Here is a 20119-nt window from a genome sequence, read left to right on the forward strand (position 1 = left end):
CCGGCCACTTTAACGAGAGCTGGTCAGACTATCACTTCACAGGTGAACTCTCAACATCATGTTGGTGATGTTTCTGATCCAGTGATGTTTCCAGAAATCTTAGAAAAACTTTATTCCACTAGTGAGACAGATATGAAAGCATCTAAATAAAGTTTAAAGGGAAAGCAGAACCCCCCCCCCCCCCCCCCCCCCCCCCCAAAAAAAAAAGAAAAAAAAAAAAATGTGCAGGAAGTGGTTTGCTGGGTTTACTTCATTGATTTCTGTGTTTCTTTGTTAATGGACTTTGGTAATGTAATGTCTTAACACAGCTGTTCTCACTTATTCTGACCTCAGCGTACAGTTCCTCTTGGCCATGATCTCTCTGTGTTAAGCTGTTTTCTGGCTTGTTGACTTTCACCTGTGCGTACACCGTATCCTGCTGCTGTCCTCTGTCCTGCACTGAGACAAAGGATGCTTCATATCCCAAGTTTATCTCTCCATAATGGATGTTTTCTTCCCCTCCTTCTGTTTTACTTGTCGGCTCTTCAACAACCAGCTCTTCCCTTGTTTGACTCTGTGAAATAAACCAGGAGGTTTTGTGGCTGCATTTCAAACCATTCTTATTGCTATTTTCAGACAATTTAAAGTGAACAGATTGCCCTGATGAAATTAGTAATCATCTGAACAAACTAAAACGTCGTATTTTCCTACCTGAGTCTCTTGCTGAGTTTGGTACTTTAACAACCTGACAGCTCTGCTGTAAAAGGTAGACACATCAACTATAGTCACTTGTTTGTTAAATATTTTTGTGAGTAAAGTTAAGCCTGAAAGGACATTAAAAAAGGACATTTTTAATATGTAGCTAAAATATCCGTGACAGTAGCTGAACATGATTTCTGTTTTGATGTGAGATACTTACAAAGCAAAGATAATCAAACAGATCAGTAAGATCAACCCAAGGATGCCTCCAAGAAGTGGACTCAGTGGTAAAGCACCATTATTCTGATGTCCTGATAGAAAAATATGAAAAAAAAATAATGTTCCCAAAAAAAGATGTTATTTAATTTGCCACATGGTGTAGTTTAACTTTACCTGCAACAGTCAAGTTAATCTCTGCTGATGTCTGATTACCCAGATCATTAGTGGCCACACAGTAATAAACTCCTCCATCTGTTACATTGAAGCTGTAAATCTCTCCTTCAGATACTTTTACAGCTCCATCTCTGCTCTTCTTGAACCAGGTGAAGCTGCTGACTGGAGGTTTGGCTCTGCTGGAGCAGGTCAGGTTCACCCAGCTGCCTGCTGACACCAAACCTGATGGACTGATGGATGCTGAGGTGTCTTTAGGAGCATCTGGAGGAAAAGAAAAAGTCCCATAAATGATCATATGTTGACAAAGTCCAACAATAAACTCTGATTGTCTTACATGAAACACTGAGAGTTTCTTCTGTCTCTGCTGTCTTGGTGTCTTTTCCTTGGTTCACAGGATATCTGGCAGAGCAGCTGATCTTATTTCCATCATGTGTGTCTGACAGAGTGATGTTCTGCTGGATTTTAGTTGTAAAGCTTCCATCTGTGTTTTTGTCTGTTTTGTTGTGAGAGTCTTGTTGGAGATTCCAGGTGAGTTGAGGGGGGGAGTGTGGACAGGGAGTGAGAGCTGAGCAGGTTATAGTGACAGACTCCTTCTCCTTCAGATCACCTGAGATTGTAATATTGGGCCTCCAAGGAGAATCTGTGGTTTCACATCACAAACGTATTTGTAAATCAATAATAGAGAAATACAGCAAATACAGACAGAGCTCAGTGTAGGTGTTTGAAAGTCCTCATACATGTTTCTACTGTACAATTGAAAACAAATGTAAAATGTATTCAGATTATATTATTTGCAGAAAGTAGCAGACATGTTTGAGCTCTGGATTAGTGTTGTGATAATGCAGGAAATACAGTCAAGACACAGAGAGTAATGTGGGACTTTTGCTGCATTCAAGGAATATATTTTAATTTATTTTTTTACAATATATTTATGTCATCTATCTTCTAAATATTGTTAACTACCTATTTACTTTTTTGCACAGTTTCATGTCTTTTAGGGTTTATTTTTCTCTTTCTGTTTCTTGCAGTTTTGATGGAGTCTTGGTATTCGCATAATACAGACTATAGTCCATATGTCTACGTATGTTAACATTGTGCAGTCAGGTTGTGTTTTGTAGGTGTTTACAAACTTTACTAAACAACATTTATGCTGAAATGAAAAACCTTTTTTATTTTTGACTAAATCCTTTTATTGTTCACAAAAAAGAACACAAAAAAATCATCTAAATACAAAACAATTACAGAAACATATTTTTGTTATATTGGACTTTGTTATGTTGGATTTGTTTTTTGTTGGTTAAAACAAGGCTGCATTTAACTTTATATTTTTGTTTCAATAAAAATTGCATCGACTGATGAAAAGAAATGTATCTTACCTTTAATTGTTATTTTAAGAGGATCACAAGCAGCTGTTGCTCTGAACGGCCAGTTCATAATTCTGAAGTAGTATGTGTTTGTATAAGTTGTGGTTAAGTTGGAAAACAGAGTGGTGCAGTTTTTCTCCTCCAGGTTTCCTGTAATCTTCATTGGATAGATGTTAACTGTCCTACTGCTGTTGAAGATCTCATTGTTTGGAAATGTATTAACATTGGAGTGATTTTTAATCCACACTCCAAAGACAGCTCTTCTGCTGTCAAACTTTTCTGTTCCAGTTTCACTAAAGTTACATGGGATTTGTAAACATGATCCACTCAGAGCTTCCATCTCTGTTGGTGCAGTGATGAACAGGTTTGAATACTCAGGACAAGCAGTTGAAGGCTCTGCAAAAAAAACAAACAAATTTATCATTAAAATGTTGAAATCTCTCAATTTTTTTTCTCCTGTCCTCTCAACATCTTCAATATAAAGTTAACTGAATGTAAATGACTGAAATGAGACGGCTCACTTGGAATAAAGAGGAGACTCAGTAACATGATGCCTGTCATGATGTTCACAAACTGGACTGTCACAAAACTCATCACCTGGAAAAATATGAAAAAATACATGAATCCAGTGATGCATAAGGAACATGTAAATTCTTTTAAAAAGTAATTTGTTATTAAAAATAGAAACACAATATCACAGTCTGATATAAACAAAACTGCAAATGTGTTTTCTTACCAAATGATCAGACTGCTTCAGCAGAGAGACGACAAAATAAAAGTCAACGTGTGATTTCAGCAGAAGCAAAGTAAGTGAAACACTTCTCTGTTTGGATGTTGTAATGTCAAAGCAAACAGACGTCTGATGTTCCCATCATGCACTCCAGTTTTTCAGATGCTGTACTCCTCATCTGTCTGCCCTTAGATGTTCTGATTTTAACTGTGTTTGTGATTAATTTATAGTTTACCTGAGTTTATCAATATCTCATGTAGACACAAGATTAAAACCATAGATGCGTGAAGTAAATAACACTGATCACTGATCTCACAGTGCAATGTGCTGCTGGGTCCTTGCATCCATGTGTGTGTTACTTTGACATAAATCAATTTTAGATGCTTAAGAGAAAACAATCTTAAAGCAAACATCACACACAAAGAAGTAATAAAGAGGCCAAATGAAGAAATTGTGTTGCAGAAAGCTGTGTGTCTACAGCTTTGTACACACACAGGTTGTAGAAACCTGTTGACCAATTTCCTCAGTGTAGTAAACATTTCTTCCTTTACTTTGTGCTTCAGTCGAGACATTCAACCAAATGCAGATACTGGAATTTATTTAACTTTCATCATGTCTCGAGTGGCTCTTTCAGTGCCACAATTAGACACTAAACATGAGAAACTACACGCTAACAGTAAGTGCACAACACACAGACAGAAAGTATGAAGTTTAACGTCCACATGTTAACACTGAAAGGTTCAAAGGGTCCACTGGAACCCTAAGTTATTTTTTCTTGACCTTGTGTGTGTATTTTCTTCCTTCCCACTTCTCATAAGTGTTCTGGTACCCCAACATCTGAGACGGACACTCATATTTTTGAGTTAGGTAGTCTTGTGTAGCATTGATTGTTTAAGCTGGGGACTGTTACTGGAGGCATGCCCCGATTGGAAGCTGCTGGCTAACACAAGCCAGGGCACTCTGATCATGAAGCATCCCCACCAGGATTATTTTTCTGTAACACTGTGGCTCCTCTGAAGTATCACACTTTAGGCCATTACTATTTTACTTTCCTATGTGCACCATGGTTTAATCATGAAAGCATTATACATACTCAGAGGGTAATTCTACAAGCACTAATAATAACATTAACCTCCTAAGACCCGAACTTTTCCACAGCATGCATTTTTAATTTCTCTTTGATATTTGGGCATATTGGGACCCGATGAATGTAAAAACAAAGAATTACCTGATTTTTTTGGGGTTTTTTTAACCTGATTTTTGTTTCTAAGAAAAATGAGAGCCACAAATGAGGATATTCGTTTAAAATTTCGATAGAACAGTAGCAGTATAATGTCCTCGTAAGTGGATATCAGGCCATTGTAGAGCAAAATTGAGTATTTTGGTCTAAATAACCCAAAGATGTGATGTCCACATATGTGGACAGCAGGTCCTAGGAGGTTAACAGAACTTCATATTAACTCACATCGTGGTTACATAATCACACACACAGCTGACCAATCAGCATGATCAAAATACAGAAACATGCTCAGTCACATTAACAATGACACCCAGCTGACACACATGCACATTCACACACGGACAAAGAGAGGCAGGTCTACTCTTCAATGCAGCACTGAACTGAATACATCCCGTAATAATATTTAGGAAGGCAACCTGCTACTGCAGTCCAAATTTGGAAGTTGGCTTATGTTTGATAATCAAAGTAGGAAATAGTAATGAAAATCTTTCAGCTTTGAGATGAGATCATAGAAGATCGTTCATTCTGGTAAATGTCCCTGGTCATGTGTGTGGAGCAGCAACACATGATAGAAAGCTCCTATCTTTCCTGTCTTCAACTGCTGTACAAACACTTCTTTTTCTACAGCACAGACGATGCTGCTGGTTGTTTTGAGAACTGTTCATCGAAAGTGTTTGAGCACTGACTCATGAAACAAGCTGCGAGGTTTGTTTTCTTTTTCTCTCATGTTTAGATTATTTTTCTAAATGCATGGCTAAAGACAAAGGGTTCAGCTGCTAAGCAGTCACATAGATGTGGTTAGTACCTGACAGTTAGATTTGAAGGGCTAAACTGTTACAGGAGGAATCTCGGTTGAGAATGATACTGAGGTTGAGCTTAATGTATTTCTTCTTCTGCTCATGATATTATTTTCTGACAAACTCAACCTGCTCTGTTTCACCATCATTTTTAACTTCATCTATATTAAAAGCAGCAAGCAAAACATACATTTCTGCCCTCATTACAAAGCACAGCTGTATACTGAGTGAACACAAAATATCACTCAAAATATTTCCACTCAAAGGTTACTTGACAGTTAGAACCAGAAGACAAATTGCTTTTTGAATATTTGGTGTTTCCTTAACACATTTAAACAAAAGACAAGAGACATTAATACATTTATTCAAAATTAAATTAAATTTTAGCTGACAAACTAATTTTCAGTTATGGCCAATAATATTGGAAGAAATCCTCTGCTGTTAAATATTCCTTGAATGAAATCAAGAAATTATTATTTTAATTAGAATGTACTAAAAGTGTTAAAATGAAAAAAACCTTTCTGCAGTAAATAAAGTGCTATTTTAAGACACATTGTCCTTACTTGGTGTGTTATGCTGTGACTCTGCTCTTCTATCAGTTTTCTGTCTCTGGTTTGTTGGAGCGTCTTGATCTGAACCATCTGACAGAAATGAAAAAAAAAAACCCTTCCTTTTTTGACTTATTGCAGACAAGTTAATCTGTAGATTTGTCCTTTGTTCACAATTCAAAGACATGCTCACAAGCATTAAGACTACTAATGTCTTGAGTATATGAAGAACACCAAATAATATCTCAGAGTGTTCACCTGTAGTGCAACAAAGGTCAAAGAAGTTTGAGCCTAAAACTTCCTAAAACATAAACATTTAGACAAAACACTGTCTCCATTACCTTGCAAGGAATACTACAAAGAAAAGAGGTAAATCATGAAAAGATTGAACTCAGTAAAATAATTATTACTAACTTTACCTTTAACAGTCACATCAATCTCTACCAATGACCCAGATCATTAGTGGTCACACAATAATGTTACATTCAAGCTGTAAATCTCTCCTTCCGATACTTTCACAGCTCCATCTCTGCTCTTCTTGAACCAGGTGAAGTTGCTGACACCAAACCAAATTTCAGCCATCATCTCTTACATATTAACATATAACATAATGTAGTCCATAATCACTTTGTATGATTGAGATCAGGACTCTGGGTGATCTATTTATGTTGAGTGCAGTGATGCTGGAACAGGAAGACATGTTCTACTAGAAGGACGTCCTGAAGTAGACTTAGGAAACACAGATTCACATAATGAGAAAAGGCTTCTTACAGACAACTGTACAAGAGTTCAGTAGAGACACATATTACTTGTAGAAACACAAAACAAAGAATCAGCTCTTCTGCCCCACTCTGTGATGATTCAACAGCACATGAATAAATATTAATAATTCAAATTTAAGTCATTTCTCCTTACCATCAGCCTCAGGGTAACCTTCATTTCCTCTGCTCTGTATTCCTCATTCTCTGTCACATACTCTTGCTCACTGTCTGCTACACAGACACACGCTCTACAAAAAATGAAGTGGTTTAGTAATACATGAAGATGTTAATGAGAGTGTATCACTGGGGTATTTTAAAAATGCTATTTCATCAGCCTGAAACACACTGGCTTCCTCAAAATGCTTTTCTTACTGCTTGACAGCCACTGGTAAAACATACAATTAATCTAAGGCTTAACATTGGTAGTGCTTTTACTTACCTTAGTCCCCTTCCAGTAAAATATGTTGGTGGTGACAATGAATGACAATGTTCAGCCATTTGTTTGAGACCTCAAGCTAAAGCGCACTTGGGTTCAGCATCAGGAACAAGATCCAAAACACATCAGTACGTCCACCTCCGAATGGCTTAAGTAAAACAAAATGCTGACTTCGGATCAGCCTAGTCAAAGTCTTAACCTGTACCTGAATCAGATGCTGTGGCATGACTTCAAAAACAGTTCATATTGAAAACCCTCCAATGTTGCTGAATTACAGCAATTCGCCAAAGATGTGTGGGCCAAAATTCCTCACTAGAGGTGTAAAAAGCTCATTGCCAGTCATCGCAAATGCCTGATTGCAGTTGTTGCTGCAAAGAGTGCCCCGACCAGTTATTATGTTTAGGGGGCAATCACCTATTCACATACAGCCATGTAGGTTTGGATTTTTTTCCCCTTAATCATAAACACCTACATTTAGTATGGAAGAGGGTTAGGGTCCCTGGAAGAAAAAACAAGAAAAAGTGGGCACGTCTTTTTTTTTTTCAGAATTCTGAAAAAAGAAAAGATCTGAAACATGTAAGTGTGACAAAAATACAAAAAAAAACCCAAACAGGAATTCAGGAAGCAACACGTTTTCACACCATAGAGAGTCTAATGGTGTCCTCTTTGGTGACATCTGGTGGTCAAAAGTATGAAGAGCAGCTTAATCCTAAAACTTGAACTGCTTCATGATGATGACCTGCTCTGCAGAGCTGAGCTAAAGCTTCTGTTTAACATCACATGACAGTTGTAATAGCAGGCTAAAACTTTGGTGCTTTGAACATTATGTCTATTTGAATAATAAAGAATTCCATTATAGGTTGGGAGCAAGCTTGTGGTGGGGGTCCATGCCTCTATGTGCTCATGTAATTAACCAGTGGACCATTTATATAAAATATACAATAAGTTATATGTATAGTTGATTTCTTATGTATATTTTTAACCTGAGGTTGCTTGTGAACTAGTTTTTATTTATTTGTCTATCCATGAAGCCAGGTATCTAACCAGACGCTCACTCAGGATTTCATGACCTTAGCATCCAGTAATACAGTGAGGAATCTTGGAGGCGTTTTTGTCCAGATTATGTCTTTCTACACATAAGGTAAATGGCCTGCATTTGTATAGCGCTTTTCTGGTCCCTAAGGACCCCAAAGCGCTTCACACTACATTCAGTCATTCACCCATTGGCGATGGCAAGCTACATTGTAGCCACAGCTGCCCTGGGGCGCACTGACAGAGGCAAGGCTGCCGGACACTGGCGCCACCAGGCCCTCTGACCACCACCAGTAGGCAAATATGGGGTTAGTATCTTGCCCAAGGATATTTGGCATGCAGCCAGGAGCCTGGGATCGAACCACCGACCTTCTGATTAGTGGCTGACCTGCTCTGCCACCTGAGCTACAGCCACATATTAAATGGGACATACATATATTAAATGTAGGCTACTTGTAAGACTTCTTTCTTCTATTTGTGCAATATGTTCAAAATTAGAAACATCCTGTCTCAGACCAATGCCGAAAAACTAGTTCATACTGTCTTCCACAGCATGTCTTTTGTCTTGTTTCCATCCCCTTACCTCTAAATGGTCAAATTAGGCAATCTCACTCACTGTCCAAGTGGTCCATCTGATCATCTCCATTGAACTTTTGTTTATGGGTACACCTGGGATAAACTACCTCTCCCCTCTCACAGTAACCTGCTCAGTCTCTTGAACACTGAACTTCAGAACTCTGATGGAGAAAGGACAGCAGCTCTTACCATGTCTGGTCTAATTTCTTTGGAATAAGCAAAAGCATCAGGTCTAGACATACAGATCCAGCAGTTCAAACAGATAAAATGAGTTTTGGACAAGTTGCAGGTGAGCAATAGAGAAGAAAAGAAAAGAAAGAGAAGGTTGATGCAAGGGGTTCTGCTGTTGAAACTGGGTAACAACATGGCTTCTATGTGCCATCTACCTCCTGATGTCACTAAAGCAGTCAAGGAGAGGCTGGACAGAGTATATACCAGAGTACTTTAGTGCAAAATAAACTTGACTGTTGTCTGCCAAACAATGAAAGGAAATATGTTTGGCAGCAGGTAAAAGGAGAAAATGAGAGGTCCAAGAATGAAGCCTTGTGGTCCCCACTGGAGGGGGGGGCAGAGGTGGAGATAAAACCATCATTGCTGACCCAGAGATGAGGATCTCATGGTCCAACGTGTCAAAGCACACAGTTCCCAAAATCAGTTGCTGAAAGAATATCATTAAATTCCCTTAATAGTGTTGTGGTAAACACAGTGTTGTGGTGAGTTTTATACGCAGACTGTAACACTTTCAGGATTGCATGTTCATCTAAGAAGGATTTAGATTTTGGTTTAGGCATTTTTTCCAGGAGCTAAACAAAAAAGGTTGCTTTGACACAGGGCTAAAGTTTGACAAAGCAGAAGAATCAAGGCTGGAGTTTTTCAGCATGTGTTGCACAACAGCATGTATAAAATGTTTGGCACTACTGAAAAATTCAGGGTCCTTCAAAGTAAACCAAATCACTGAAACACCATTTTTAAAATATAAGACGTTTTATAACAAAGTCATGTCAAGTCAATTTATTTATAAGAACAATATTGAAAAAACAGTAAAACCATAAGACAAGAAATAGAGAGAGTAGAGCTGTTGTTGTGGTGTGAAGTACTTGCGGCTGGTAGCTTGTGAGTAAATAAAATGGCTCAAAACCTCGACCCGTGGACTCGCCGTGTCTCATTCACACCACATTCTTGACGTCAGTAGATGATAGAACTGATTCACCCAAAGTTGTCCAGAGTTCATAAGAATCTGACCAAAAATAACTCATTTAAATACCATTTATTTAACACCATCAATCTGAAATATGACTATAATTTATTTCAGTTTCGTGGTTTCTCCTCAAAGTATGAAGAAAGAAGAGAAGCAGAGCCTGAAAATGGCACTCAAATCCAAAAAGCGACATCACAGTACACCAAAAGACAAAACTCTAAATCACCATTTGAATTTTAGTGTTCCATCACTCCACACTAACATGAAAAAACATTTTATTGAGCTCATCATCAGACAAAGCATCCACAACAATACTTGGAGGAACAAACAGGCACTAATAAGAGCCTTATTAGAACATCCAAATCAGAAAGCTTACAGTAGTTTATGCTGTGTCTCGCAGTGGTTTTTATATTATGCCATACAGATTTAGGGAAATGCTGCTTAGACATGCAGCTCATACATTTAAAGATAAGATACAAATGTAGTCTGATATACAGAAAAGTAATGGCATTTGCTCTTCAATGTGATCAATGTAACTGTGCAGCAGAAACTGAACTGCTGGGTCGATATTGACCTGTTTTAACATTTATGGTGTGCTCAAGGCCAGAAAGGCCACTTTATGTGCTGTCTGGATCATATCACTCGGAGGAGTATTTGTAGAGTTCAGTGTTTTGTGGTCTGGGCAGTGGTATATGCTCATAAATAAGGGCTGAACATCAGACTAAAACAAAATCTGCAAATATTTGAAGTTTACACTCTCTAATTCTTAAGAGTTTTTTGTAAATCAAGTTAGATTTTCATGTGGAGTTTTCCTTCCTTTTAGATGTTGCAGCCAGAGATTAGGGAGACACTGTATGAATTGCAATATTGTTTTGTAAGCTTTACAACAGAGCTTGAAGCAATATGTGTTGGATTAAAATCCACCAGAAACTTTCTCTGTTCCATGAAACGTTGGGCGTGGTCAAACAGTCATATTTGATTAGAGGGAGATTTGTAATGAAGTGAGGTGATCTGGAAGTATCTGACCGGCCACTTTAACGAGAGCTGGTCAGATTATCACTTCACAGGTGAACTCTCAACATCATGTTGGTGATGTTTCTGATCCAATGATGTTTCCAGAAATCTTAGAAAAACTTTATTCCACTAGTGAGACAGATATGAAAGCATCTAAATGAAGTTTAAAGGGAAAGCAGACCCCCCCCCCCCCCCCCAAAAAAAAATAAATAAATAAAAATGTGCAGGAAGTGGTTTGCTGGGTTTACTTCATTGATTTCTGTGTTTCTTTGTTAATGGACTTTGGTAATGTAATGTCTTAACACAGCTGTTCTCACTTATTCTGACCTCAGCGTACAGTTCCTCTTGGCCATGATCTCTCTGTGTTAAGCTGTTTTCTGGCTTGTTGACTTTCACCTGTGCGTACACCATATCCTGCTGCTGTCCTCTGTCCTGCACTGAGACAAAGGATGCTTCATATCCCAAGTTGATCTCTCCATAATGGATGTTTTCTTCCCCTCCTTCTGTTTTACTTGTCGGCTCTTCAACAACCAGCTCTTCCCTTGTTTGACTCTATGAAATAAACCAGGAGGTTTTGTGGCTGCATTTCAAACCATTCTTATTGCTATTTTCAGACAATTTAAAGTGAACAGATTGCCCTGATGAAATTAGTAATCATCTGAACAAACTAAAACGTCGTATTTTCCTACCTGAGTCTCTTGCTGAGTTTGGTACTTTAACAACCTGAGAGCTCTGCTGTAAAAGGTAGACACATCAACTATAGTCACTTGTTTGTTAAATATTTTTGTGAGTAAAGTTAAGCCTGAAAGGACATTAAAAAAGGACATGTTTTAATATGTAGCTAAAATATCCGTGACAGTAGCTGAACATGATTTCTGTTTTGATGTGAGATACTTACAAAGCAAAGATAATCAAACAGATCAGTAAGATCAACCCAAGGATGCCTCCAAGAAGTGGACTCAGTGGTAAAGCACCATTATTCTGATGTCCTGATAGAAAAATATGAAAAAATAATAATAATAATGTTCCCAAAAAAAGATGTTATTTAATTTGCCACATGGTGTAGTTTAACTTTACCTGCAACAGTCAAATTAATCTCTGCTGATGTCTGATTACCCAGATCATTAGTGGCCACACAGTAATAAACTCCTCCATCTGTTACATTGAAGCTGTAAATCTCTCCTTCAGATACTTTCACAGCTCCATCTCTGCTCTTCTTGAACCAGGTGAAGTTGCTGACTGGAGGTTTGGCTCTGCTGGAGCAGGTCAGGTTCACCCAGCTGCCTGCTGACACCAAACCTGATGGACTGATGGATGCTGAGGTGTTTTTGGGAGCATCTGGAGGAAAAGATAAAGTCCCATAAATGATCATATGTTGACAAAGTCCAACAATAAACTATCTCTGATTGTCTTACATGAAACACTGAGAGTCTCTTCTGTCTCTGCTGTCTTGGTGTCTTTTCCTTGGTTCACAGGATATCTGGCAGAGCAGCTGATCTTCTTTCCATCATGTGTGTCTGACAGAGTGATGTTCTGCTGGATTTTAGTTGTAAAGCTTCCATCTGTGTTTTCCTCTATTTTGTTGTGAGAGTCTTGTTGGAGATTCCAGGTGAGTTGAGGGGGGGAGTGTGGACAGGGAGTGAGAGCTGAGCAGGTTATAGTGACAGACTCCTTCTCCTTCAGATCACCTGAGACTGTAATATTGGGCCTCCAAGGAGAGTCTGTGGTTTCACATCACAAACGTATTTGTAAATCAATAATAGAGAAATACAGCAAATACAGACAGAGCTCAGTGTAGGTGTTTGAAAGTCCTCGTACATGTTTCTACTGTACAATCGAAAACAAATGTAAAATGTATTCAGATTATATTATTTGCAGAAAGTAGCAGACATGTTTGAGCTCTGGATTAGTGTTGTGATAATGCAGGAAATACAGTCAAGACAGAGAGTAATGTGGGACTTTTGCTGCATTTAAGGAATACATTTTATTTAATTTTTTTACAATATGTTTATGTCATCTATCCTCTAAATATTGTTAACTACTTATTTACTTTTTTGCACAGTTTCATGTCTTTTAGGGTTTATTTTTCTCTTTCTGTTTCTTGCAGTTTTGATGGAGTCTTGGTATTCGCATAATACAGACTATAGTCCATATGTCTACGTATGTTAACATTGTGCAGTCAGGTTGTGTTTTGTAGGTGTTTACAAACTTTACTAAACAACATTTATGCTGAAATGAAAAACCTTTTTTATTTTTGACTAAATACTTTTATTGTTCACAAAAAAGAACACAAAAAAATCATCTAAATACAAAACAATTACAGAAACATATTTTTGTTATATTGGACTTTGTTATGTTGGATTTGTTTTTTGTTGGTTAAAACAAGGCTGCATTTAACTTTATATTTTTGTTTCAATAAAAATTGCATCGACTGAAATGTCGAAAAGAAATGTATCTTACCTTTAATTGTTATTTTAAGAGGATCACAAGCAGCTGTTGCTCTGAACGGCCAGTTCATAATTCTGAAGTAGTATGTGTTTGTATAAGTTGTAGTTAAGTTGGAAAACAGAGTGGTGCAGTTTTTCTCCTCCAGGTTTCCTGTAATCTTCATTGGATAGATGTTAACTGTCCTACTGCTGTTGAAGATCTCATTGTTTGGAAATGTATTAACATTGGAGTGATTTTTAATCCACACTCCAAAGACAGCTCTTCTGCTGTCAAACTTTTCTGTTCCAGTTTCACTAAAGTTACATGGGATTTGTAAACATGATCCACTCAGAGCTTCCATCTCTGTTGGTGCAGTGATGAACAGGTTTGAATACTCAGGACAAGCAGTTGAAGGCTCTGCAAAAAAACAAAACAAATTTATCATTAAAATGTTGAAATCTCTCAATTTTTTTTCTCCTGTCCTCTCAACATCTTCAATATAAAGTTAACTGAATGTAAATGACTGAAATGAGACGGCTCACTTGGAATAAAGAGGAGACTCAGTAACATGATGCCTGTCATGATGTTCACAAACTGGACTGTCACAAAACTCATCACCTGGAAAAATATGAAAAAATACATGAATCCAGTGATGCATAAGGAACATGTAAATTCTTTTAAAAAGTAATTTGTTATTAAAAATAGAAACACAATATCACAGTCTGATATAAACAAACAAAACTGTAAATGTGTTTTCTTACCAAATGATCAGACTGCTTCAGCAGAGAGACGACAAAATAAAAGTCAATGTGTGATTTCAGCAGAAGCAAAGTAAGTGAAACACTTCTCTGTTTGGATGTTGTAATGTCAAAGCAAACAGACGTCTGATGTTCCCATCATGCACTCCAGTTTTTCAGATGCTGTACTCCTCATCTGTCTGCCCTTAGATGTTCTGATTTTAACTGTGTTTGTGATTAATTTATAGTTTACCTGAGTTTATCAATATCTCATGTAGACACAGGATTAAAACCATAGATGCGTGAAGTAAATAACACTGATCACTGATCTCACAGTGCAATGTGCTGCTTGGTCCTTGCATCCATGTGTGTGTTACTTTGACATAAATCAATTTTAGATGCTTAAGAGAAAACAATCTTAAAGCAAACATCACACACAAAGAAGTAATAAAGAGGCCAAATGAAGAAATTGTGTTGCAGAAAGCTGTGTGTCTACAGCTTTGTACACACACAGGTTGTAGAAACCTGTTGACCAATTTCCTCAGTGTAGTAAACATTTCTTCCTTTACTTTGTGCTTCAGTCGAGACATTCAACCAAATGCAGATACTGGAATTTATTTAACTTTCATCATGTCTCGAGTGGCTCTTTCAGTGCCACAATTAGACACTAAACATGAGAAACTACACGCTAACAGTAAGTGCACAACACACAGACAGAAAGTATGAAGTTTAACGTCCACATGTTAACACTGAAAGGTTCAAAGGGTCCACTGGAACCCTAAGTTATTTTTTCTTGACCTTGTGTGTGTATTTTCTTCCTTCCCACTTCTCATAAGTGTTCTGGTACCCCAACATCTGACACGGACACTCATATTTTTGAGTTAGGTAGTCTTGTGTAGCATTGATTGTTTAAGCTGGGGACTATTACTGGAGGCATGCCCCGATTGGAAGCTGCTGGCTAACACAAGCCAGGGCACTCTGATCATGAAGCATTCCCACCAGGATTATTTTTCTGTAACACTGTGGCTCCTCTGAAGTATCACACTTTAGGCCATTACTATTTTACTTTCCTATGTGCACCATGGTTTAATCATGAAAGCATTATACATACTCAGAGGGTAATTCTACAAGCACTAATAATAACATTAACCTCCTAAGACCCGAACTCTTCCACAGCATGCATTTTTAATTTCTCTTTGATATTTGGGCATATTGGGACCCGATGAATGTAAAAACAAAGAATTACCTGATTTTTTTGGGGTTTTTTTAACCTGATTTTTGTTTCTAAGAAAAATGAGAGCCACAAATGAGGATATTCGTTTAAAATTTCGATAGAACAGTAGCAGTATAATGTCCTCGTAAGTGGATATCAGGCCATTGTAGAGCAAAATTGAGTATTTTGGTCTAAATAACCCAAAGATGTGATGTCCACATATGTGGACAGCAGGTCCTAGGAGGTTAACAGAACTTCATATTAACTCACATTGTGGTTACATAATCACACACACAGCTGACCAATCAGCATGATCAAAATACAGAAACATGCTCAGTCACATTAACAATGACACCCAGCTGACACACATGCACATTCACACACGGACAAAGAGAGGCAGGCCTACTCTTCAATGCAGCACTGAACTGAATACATCCCGTAATAATATTTAGGAAGGCAACCTGCTACTGCAGTCCAAATTTGGAAGTTGGCTTATGTTTGATAATCAAAGTAGGAAATAGTAATGAAAATCTTTCAGCTTTGAGATGAGATCATAGAAGATCGTTCATTCTGGTAAATGTCCCTGGTCATGTGTGTGGAGCAGCAACACATGATAGAAAGCTCCTATCTCTCCCCTCTTCAACTGCTGTACAAGCACTTCTTTTTCTACAGCACAGACGATGCTGCTAGTTGTTTTGAGAACTGTTCATCGAAAGTGTTTGAGCACTGACTCATGAAACAAGCTGCGAGGTTTGTTTTCTTTTTCTCTCATGTTTAGATTATTTTTCTAAATGCATGGCTAAAGACAAAGGGTTCAGCTGCTAAGCAGTCACATAGATGTGGTTAGTACCTGGAAGTTAGATTTGATAGGCTAAACTGTTACAGGAGGAATCTCGGTTGAGAATGATACTGAGGTTGAGCTTAATTTATTTCTTCTTCTGCTCATGATATTATTTTCTGACAAACTCAACCTGCTCTGTTTCACCATCATTTATAACTTCATCTATATTAAAAGCAGCAAGCAAAACATACATTTCTGCCCTCATTACAAAGCACAGCTGTATACTGAGTGAACACAAAATATCACTCAAAATATTTCCACTCAAAGGTTACTTGACAGTTAGAACCAGAAGACAAATTGCTTTTTGAATATTTGGTGTTTCCTTAACACATTTAAACAAAAGACAAGAGACATTAATACATTTATTCAAAATTAAATTAAATTTTAGCTGACAAACTAATTTTCAGTTATGGCCAATAATATTGGAAGAAATCCTCTGCTGTTAAACATTTCTTGAATGAAATCAAGAAATTATTATTTTAATTAGAATGTACTAAAAGTGTTAAAATGAAAAAACCTTTCTGCAGTAAATAAAGTGCTATTTTAAGACACACTGTCCTTACTTGGTGTGTTATGGTGTGACTCTGCTCTTCTATCAGTTTTCTGTCTCTGGTTTGTTGGAGCGTCTTGATCTGAACCATCTGACAGAAATGAAAATTTTTTGACTTATTGCAGACAAGTTAATCTGTAGATTTGTCCTTTGTTCACAATTCAAAGACATGCTCACAAGCATTACGACTACTAATGTCTTGAGTATATGAAGGACACCAAATAATATCTCAGAGTGTTCACCTGTAGTGCAACAAAGGTCAAAGAAGTTTGAGCCTAAAATTTCCTAAAACATAAACATTTAGACAAAACACTGTCTCCATTACCTTGCAAGGAATACTACAAAGAAAAGAGGTAAATCATGAAAAGATTGAACTCAGTAAAATAATTATTACTAACTTTACCTTTAACAGTCACATCAATCTCTACCAATGACCCTGATCATTAGTGGTCACACAATAATGTTACATTCAAGCTGTAAATCTCTCCTTCCGATACTTTCACAGCTCCATCTCTGCTCTTCTTGAACCAGGTGAAGTTGCTGACACCAAACCAAATTTCAGCCATCATCTCTTACATATTAACATAACATAATGTAGTCCATAATCACTTTGTATGATTGAGATCAGGACTCTGGGTGATCTATTTATGTTGAGTGCAGTGATGCTGGAACAGGAAGACATGTTCTACTAGAAGGACGTCCTGAAGTAGACTTAGGAAACACAGATTCACATAATGAGAAAAGGCTTCTTACAGACAACTGTACAAGAGTTCAGTAGAGACACATATTACTTGTAGAAACACAAAACAAAGAATCAGCTCTTCTGCCCCACTCTGTGATGATTCAACAGCACATGAATAAATATTAATAATTCAAATTTAAGTCATTTCTCCTTACCATCAGCCTCAGGGTAACCTTCATTTCCTCTGCTCTGTATTCCTCGTTCTCTGTCACATCATCTTGCTCACTGTCTGCTACACAGACACACGCTCTACAAAAAATGAAGTGGTTTAGTAATACATGAAGATGTTAATGAGAGTGTATCACTGGGGTATTTTAAAAATGCTATTTCATCAGCCTGAAACACACTGGCTTCCTCAAAATGCTTTTCTTACTGCTTGACAGCCACTGGTAAAACATACAATTAATCTAAGGCTTAACATTGGTAGTGCTTTTACTTACCTTAGTCCCCTTCCAGTAAAATATGTTGGTGGTAGTCCGATGGTATCGGAACTGTGCCGTCTACTAAAAAATGCTGAATGACAATGTTCAGCCATTTGTTAGAGACCTCAAGCTAAAGCGCACTTGGGTTCAGCAGCAGGAACAAGATCCAAAACACATCAGTACGTCCACCTCCGAATGGCTTAAGTAAAACAAAATGCTGACTTCGGATCAGCCTAGTCAAAGTCTTAACCTGTACCTGAATCAGATGCTGTGGCATGACTTCAAAAACAGTTCATATTGAAAACCCTCCAATGTTGCTGAATTACAGCAATTCGCCAAAGATGTGTGGGCCAAAATTCCTCACTAGAGGTGTAAAAAGCTCATTGCCAGTCATCGCAAATGCCTGATTGCAGTTGTTGCTGCAAAGAGTGCCCCGACCAGTTATTAGGTTTAGGGGGCAATCACCTATTCACATACAGCCATGTAGGTTTGGATTTTTTTCCCCTTAATCATAAACACCTACATTTAGTATGGAAGAGGGTTAGGATCCCTGGAAGAGAAAACAAGAAAAAGTGGGCACGTCTTTTTTTTTCAGAATTCTGAAAAAAAAAAAGATCTGAAACATGTAAGTGTGACAAAAATACAAAAAAAAAAAAAACCCAAACAGGAATTCAGGAAGCAACACGTTTTCACACCATAGAGAGTCTAACGGTGTCCTCTTTGGTGACATCTGGTGGTAAAAAGTATGAAGAGCAGCTTAATCCTAAAACTTGAACTGCTTCATGATGATGACCTGCTCTGCAGAGCTGAGCTAAAGCTTCTGTTTAACATCACGTGACAGTTGTAATAGCAGGCTAAAACTTTGGTGCTTTGAACATTATGTCTATTTGAATAATAAAGAATTTCATTATAGGTTGGGAGCAAGCTTGTGGTGTGAGGTCCATGCCTCTATGTGCTCATGTAATTAACCAGTGGACCATTTATATAAAATATACAATAACTTATATGCATAGTTTATTTCTTATGTATATTTTTGACCTGGGGTTGCTTGTGAACTAGTTTTTATTTATTTGTCTATCCATGAAGCCAGGTATCTAACCAGACGCTCACTCGGGATTACATGACCTTAGCATCCAGTAATACAGTGAGGAATCTTGGAGTTTTTTTTGACCAGATTATGTCTTTCTACACATATATTAAATGTAGGCTACTTGTAAGACTTCTTTCTTCTATTTGTGCGATATGTTCAAAATTAGAAACATCCTGTCTCAGACCAAAGCCGAAAAACTAGTTCATACTGTCTTCCACAGCATGTCTTTTGTCTTGTTTCCATCCCCTTACCTCTAAATGGTCAAATTAGGCAGTCTCACTCACTGTCCAAGTGGTCCATCTGATCATCTCCATGGAACTTTTGTTTATGGGTACACCTGGGATAAACTACCTCTCCCCTCTCACAGTAACCTGCTCAGTCTCTTGAACACTGAACTTCAGAACTCTGATGGAGAAAGGACAGCAGCTCTTACCATGTCTGGTCTAATGGAACGAGCAACAGGTGCATGCTCAGCCAGCACTTATAGCACCTCAATCTGGATTTTTTTTCTTAAGTGTTTTTATTAATCTTTTAATGCCTAAAGATGAATACTTAAAATACATTTAAAAAAATGCAAAAAAAAAAAAATACAAAAAAACCCAAAATCAATTTAATACTGATTGGGAACATTTCCTGCAAAATGGCAACAAAATGGCATTGTTGGCTGGCTGCCACGAGATGGCGCCATCAACACTAAAGGTAGATGTTCAACGTGACCATAGAGCTGAGAAATACTACAGTCAGGAAGTTGGAGTTGACCTGTCAGAGAAGGTGAAGACTGAGCTGAAGACACTGTAGGAGAGAGTTTAAAGGCCTCTTGACAGGAAGCCCATGATCACCAAGCTCACCAAGAATTATCAAATGTTAATAAATAAATCAAGAAACAAATTTATGAATGAATATGGAGATAAATTCTTCTTAAAAGGTTGATAAATGCATACAATATATTATGATACATAACCCATAAGCCTAAACTGAGATATACAAATGTTTGTGAGTAATTTTACAAATGCATGTTTGAAGCCACACACAAATTCAAATTGATTCAATCACACATAAAATTATTTTACAAATGCATTTATATGTACAAAGCTGAACAAACAGTGATAATTTCACACACTTTAAACTTCAAACTCAAAAACATGATCTTTTTTACTTCCTACTGTATCGTTACAATTTCTTTGTTTCATATCAGACATAATGTAGAGCAAAATAATTTGCGTCACAAATAATCGGAAAATCTGACACATTTATCAATTAAGATAAAATATTTATATTTAAATAAATAATTTATAAACTGAAAATGTTTTCAGATGTGTTTACATGGGAC

The 20119-nt window shown here is 37.4% G+C and overlaps 2 protein-coding genes across 2 annotated transcripts; both read right to left on the reverse strand.

Annotated features, from left to right (window-relative positions):
• Positions 1 to 250: 250 nt before the first annotated feature.
• LOC148101397 (myelin-associated glycoprotein-like) lies at positions 251 to 5843 on the reverse strand. Its single transcript, XM_087846045.1, has 8 exons — positions 5766 to 5843; positions 2957 to 3032; positions 2448 to 2831; positions 1406 to 1711; positions 1072 to 1332; positions 899 to 989; positions 691 to 736; positions 251 to 553 (listed from the first exon to the last, which is right to left on the reverse strand). The coding sequence occupies exons 1-8, from the start codon at positions 5841 to 5843 to the stop codon at positions 251 to 253; spliced, it is 1545 nt and encodes a 514-aa protein (XP_087702171.1).
• Positions 5844 to 11016: 5173 nt separating this feature from the next.
• Positions 11017 to 13971, reverse strand: LOC148101398 (sialic acid-binding Ig-like lectin 13). Its single transcript, XM_087846046.1, has 8 exons — positions 13956 to 13971; positions 13737 to 13812; positions 13228 to 13611; positions 12183 to 12488; positions 11845 to 12105; positions 11666 to 11756; positions 11457 to 11502; positions 11017 to 11319 (listed from the first exon to the last, which is right to left on the reverse strand). Exons 2-8 carry the CDS (start codon positions 13807 to 13809, stop codon positions 11017 to 11019), a joined length of 1464 nt encoding a protein of 487 aa, XP_087702172.1. The 5' UTR covers positions 13810 to 13812; positions 13956 to 13971.
• Between the last annotated feature and the right edge of the window lie 6148 nt (positions 13972 to 20119).

This window comes from Neolamprologus brichardi, chromosome 9 (genome assembly GCF_056152115.1).
Source record: "Neolamprologus brichardi isolate AB-2024 chromosome 9, ASM5615211v1, whole genome shotgun sequence".
Lineage (NCBI taxonomy): Eukaryota > Metazoa > Chordata > Actinopteri > Cichliformes > Cichlidae > Neolamprologus > Neolamprologus brichardi.

Excerpts from the sequence above, each read along its gene's own strand:
- LOC148101398 (XM_087846046.1), bottom strand. The coding sequence starts at position 13,809 with ATGAGTTTTGTGACAGTCCAGTTTGTGAACATCATGACAGGCATCATG. Across the intron at positions 13,612-13,736 it reads GAGTCTCCTCTTTATTCCAA|AGCCTTCAACTGCTTGTCCT; the intron begins GTGAGCCGTCTC and ends GTTTTTTTGCAG. Across the intron at positions 11,757-11,844 it reads GATTAATTTGACTGTTGCAG|GACATCAGAATAATGGTGCT; the intron begins GTAAAGTTAAAC and ends TTTTTCTATCAG.
- LOC148101397 (XM_087846045.1), bottom strand. The coding sequence starts at position 5,843 with ATGGTTCAGATCAAGACGCTCCAACAAACCAGAGACAGAAAACTGATA. Across the intron at positions 1,333-1,405 it reads AGAAACTCTCAGTGTTTCAT|ATGCTCCTAAAGACACCTCA; the intron begins GTAAGACAATCA and ends CTTTTCCTCCAG. Across the intron at positions 737-898 it reads TGTTTGATTATCTTTGCTTT|CAGAGCTGTCAGGTTGTTAA; the intron begins GTAAGTATCTCA and ends TACCTTTTACAG.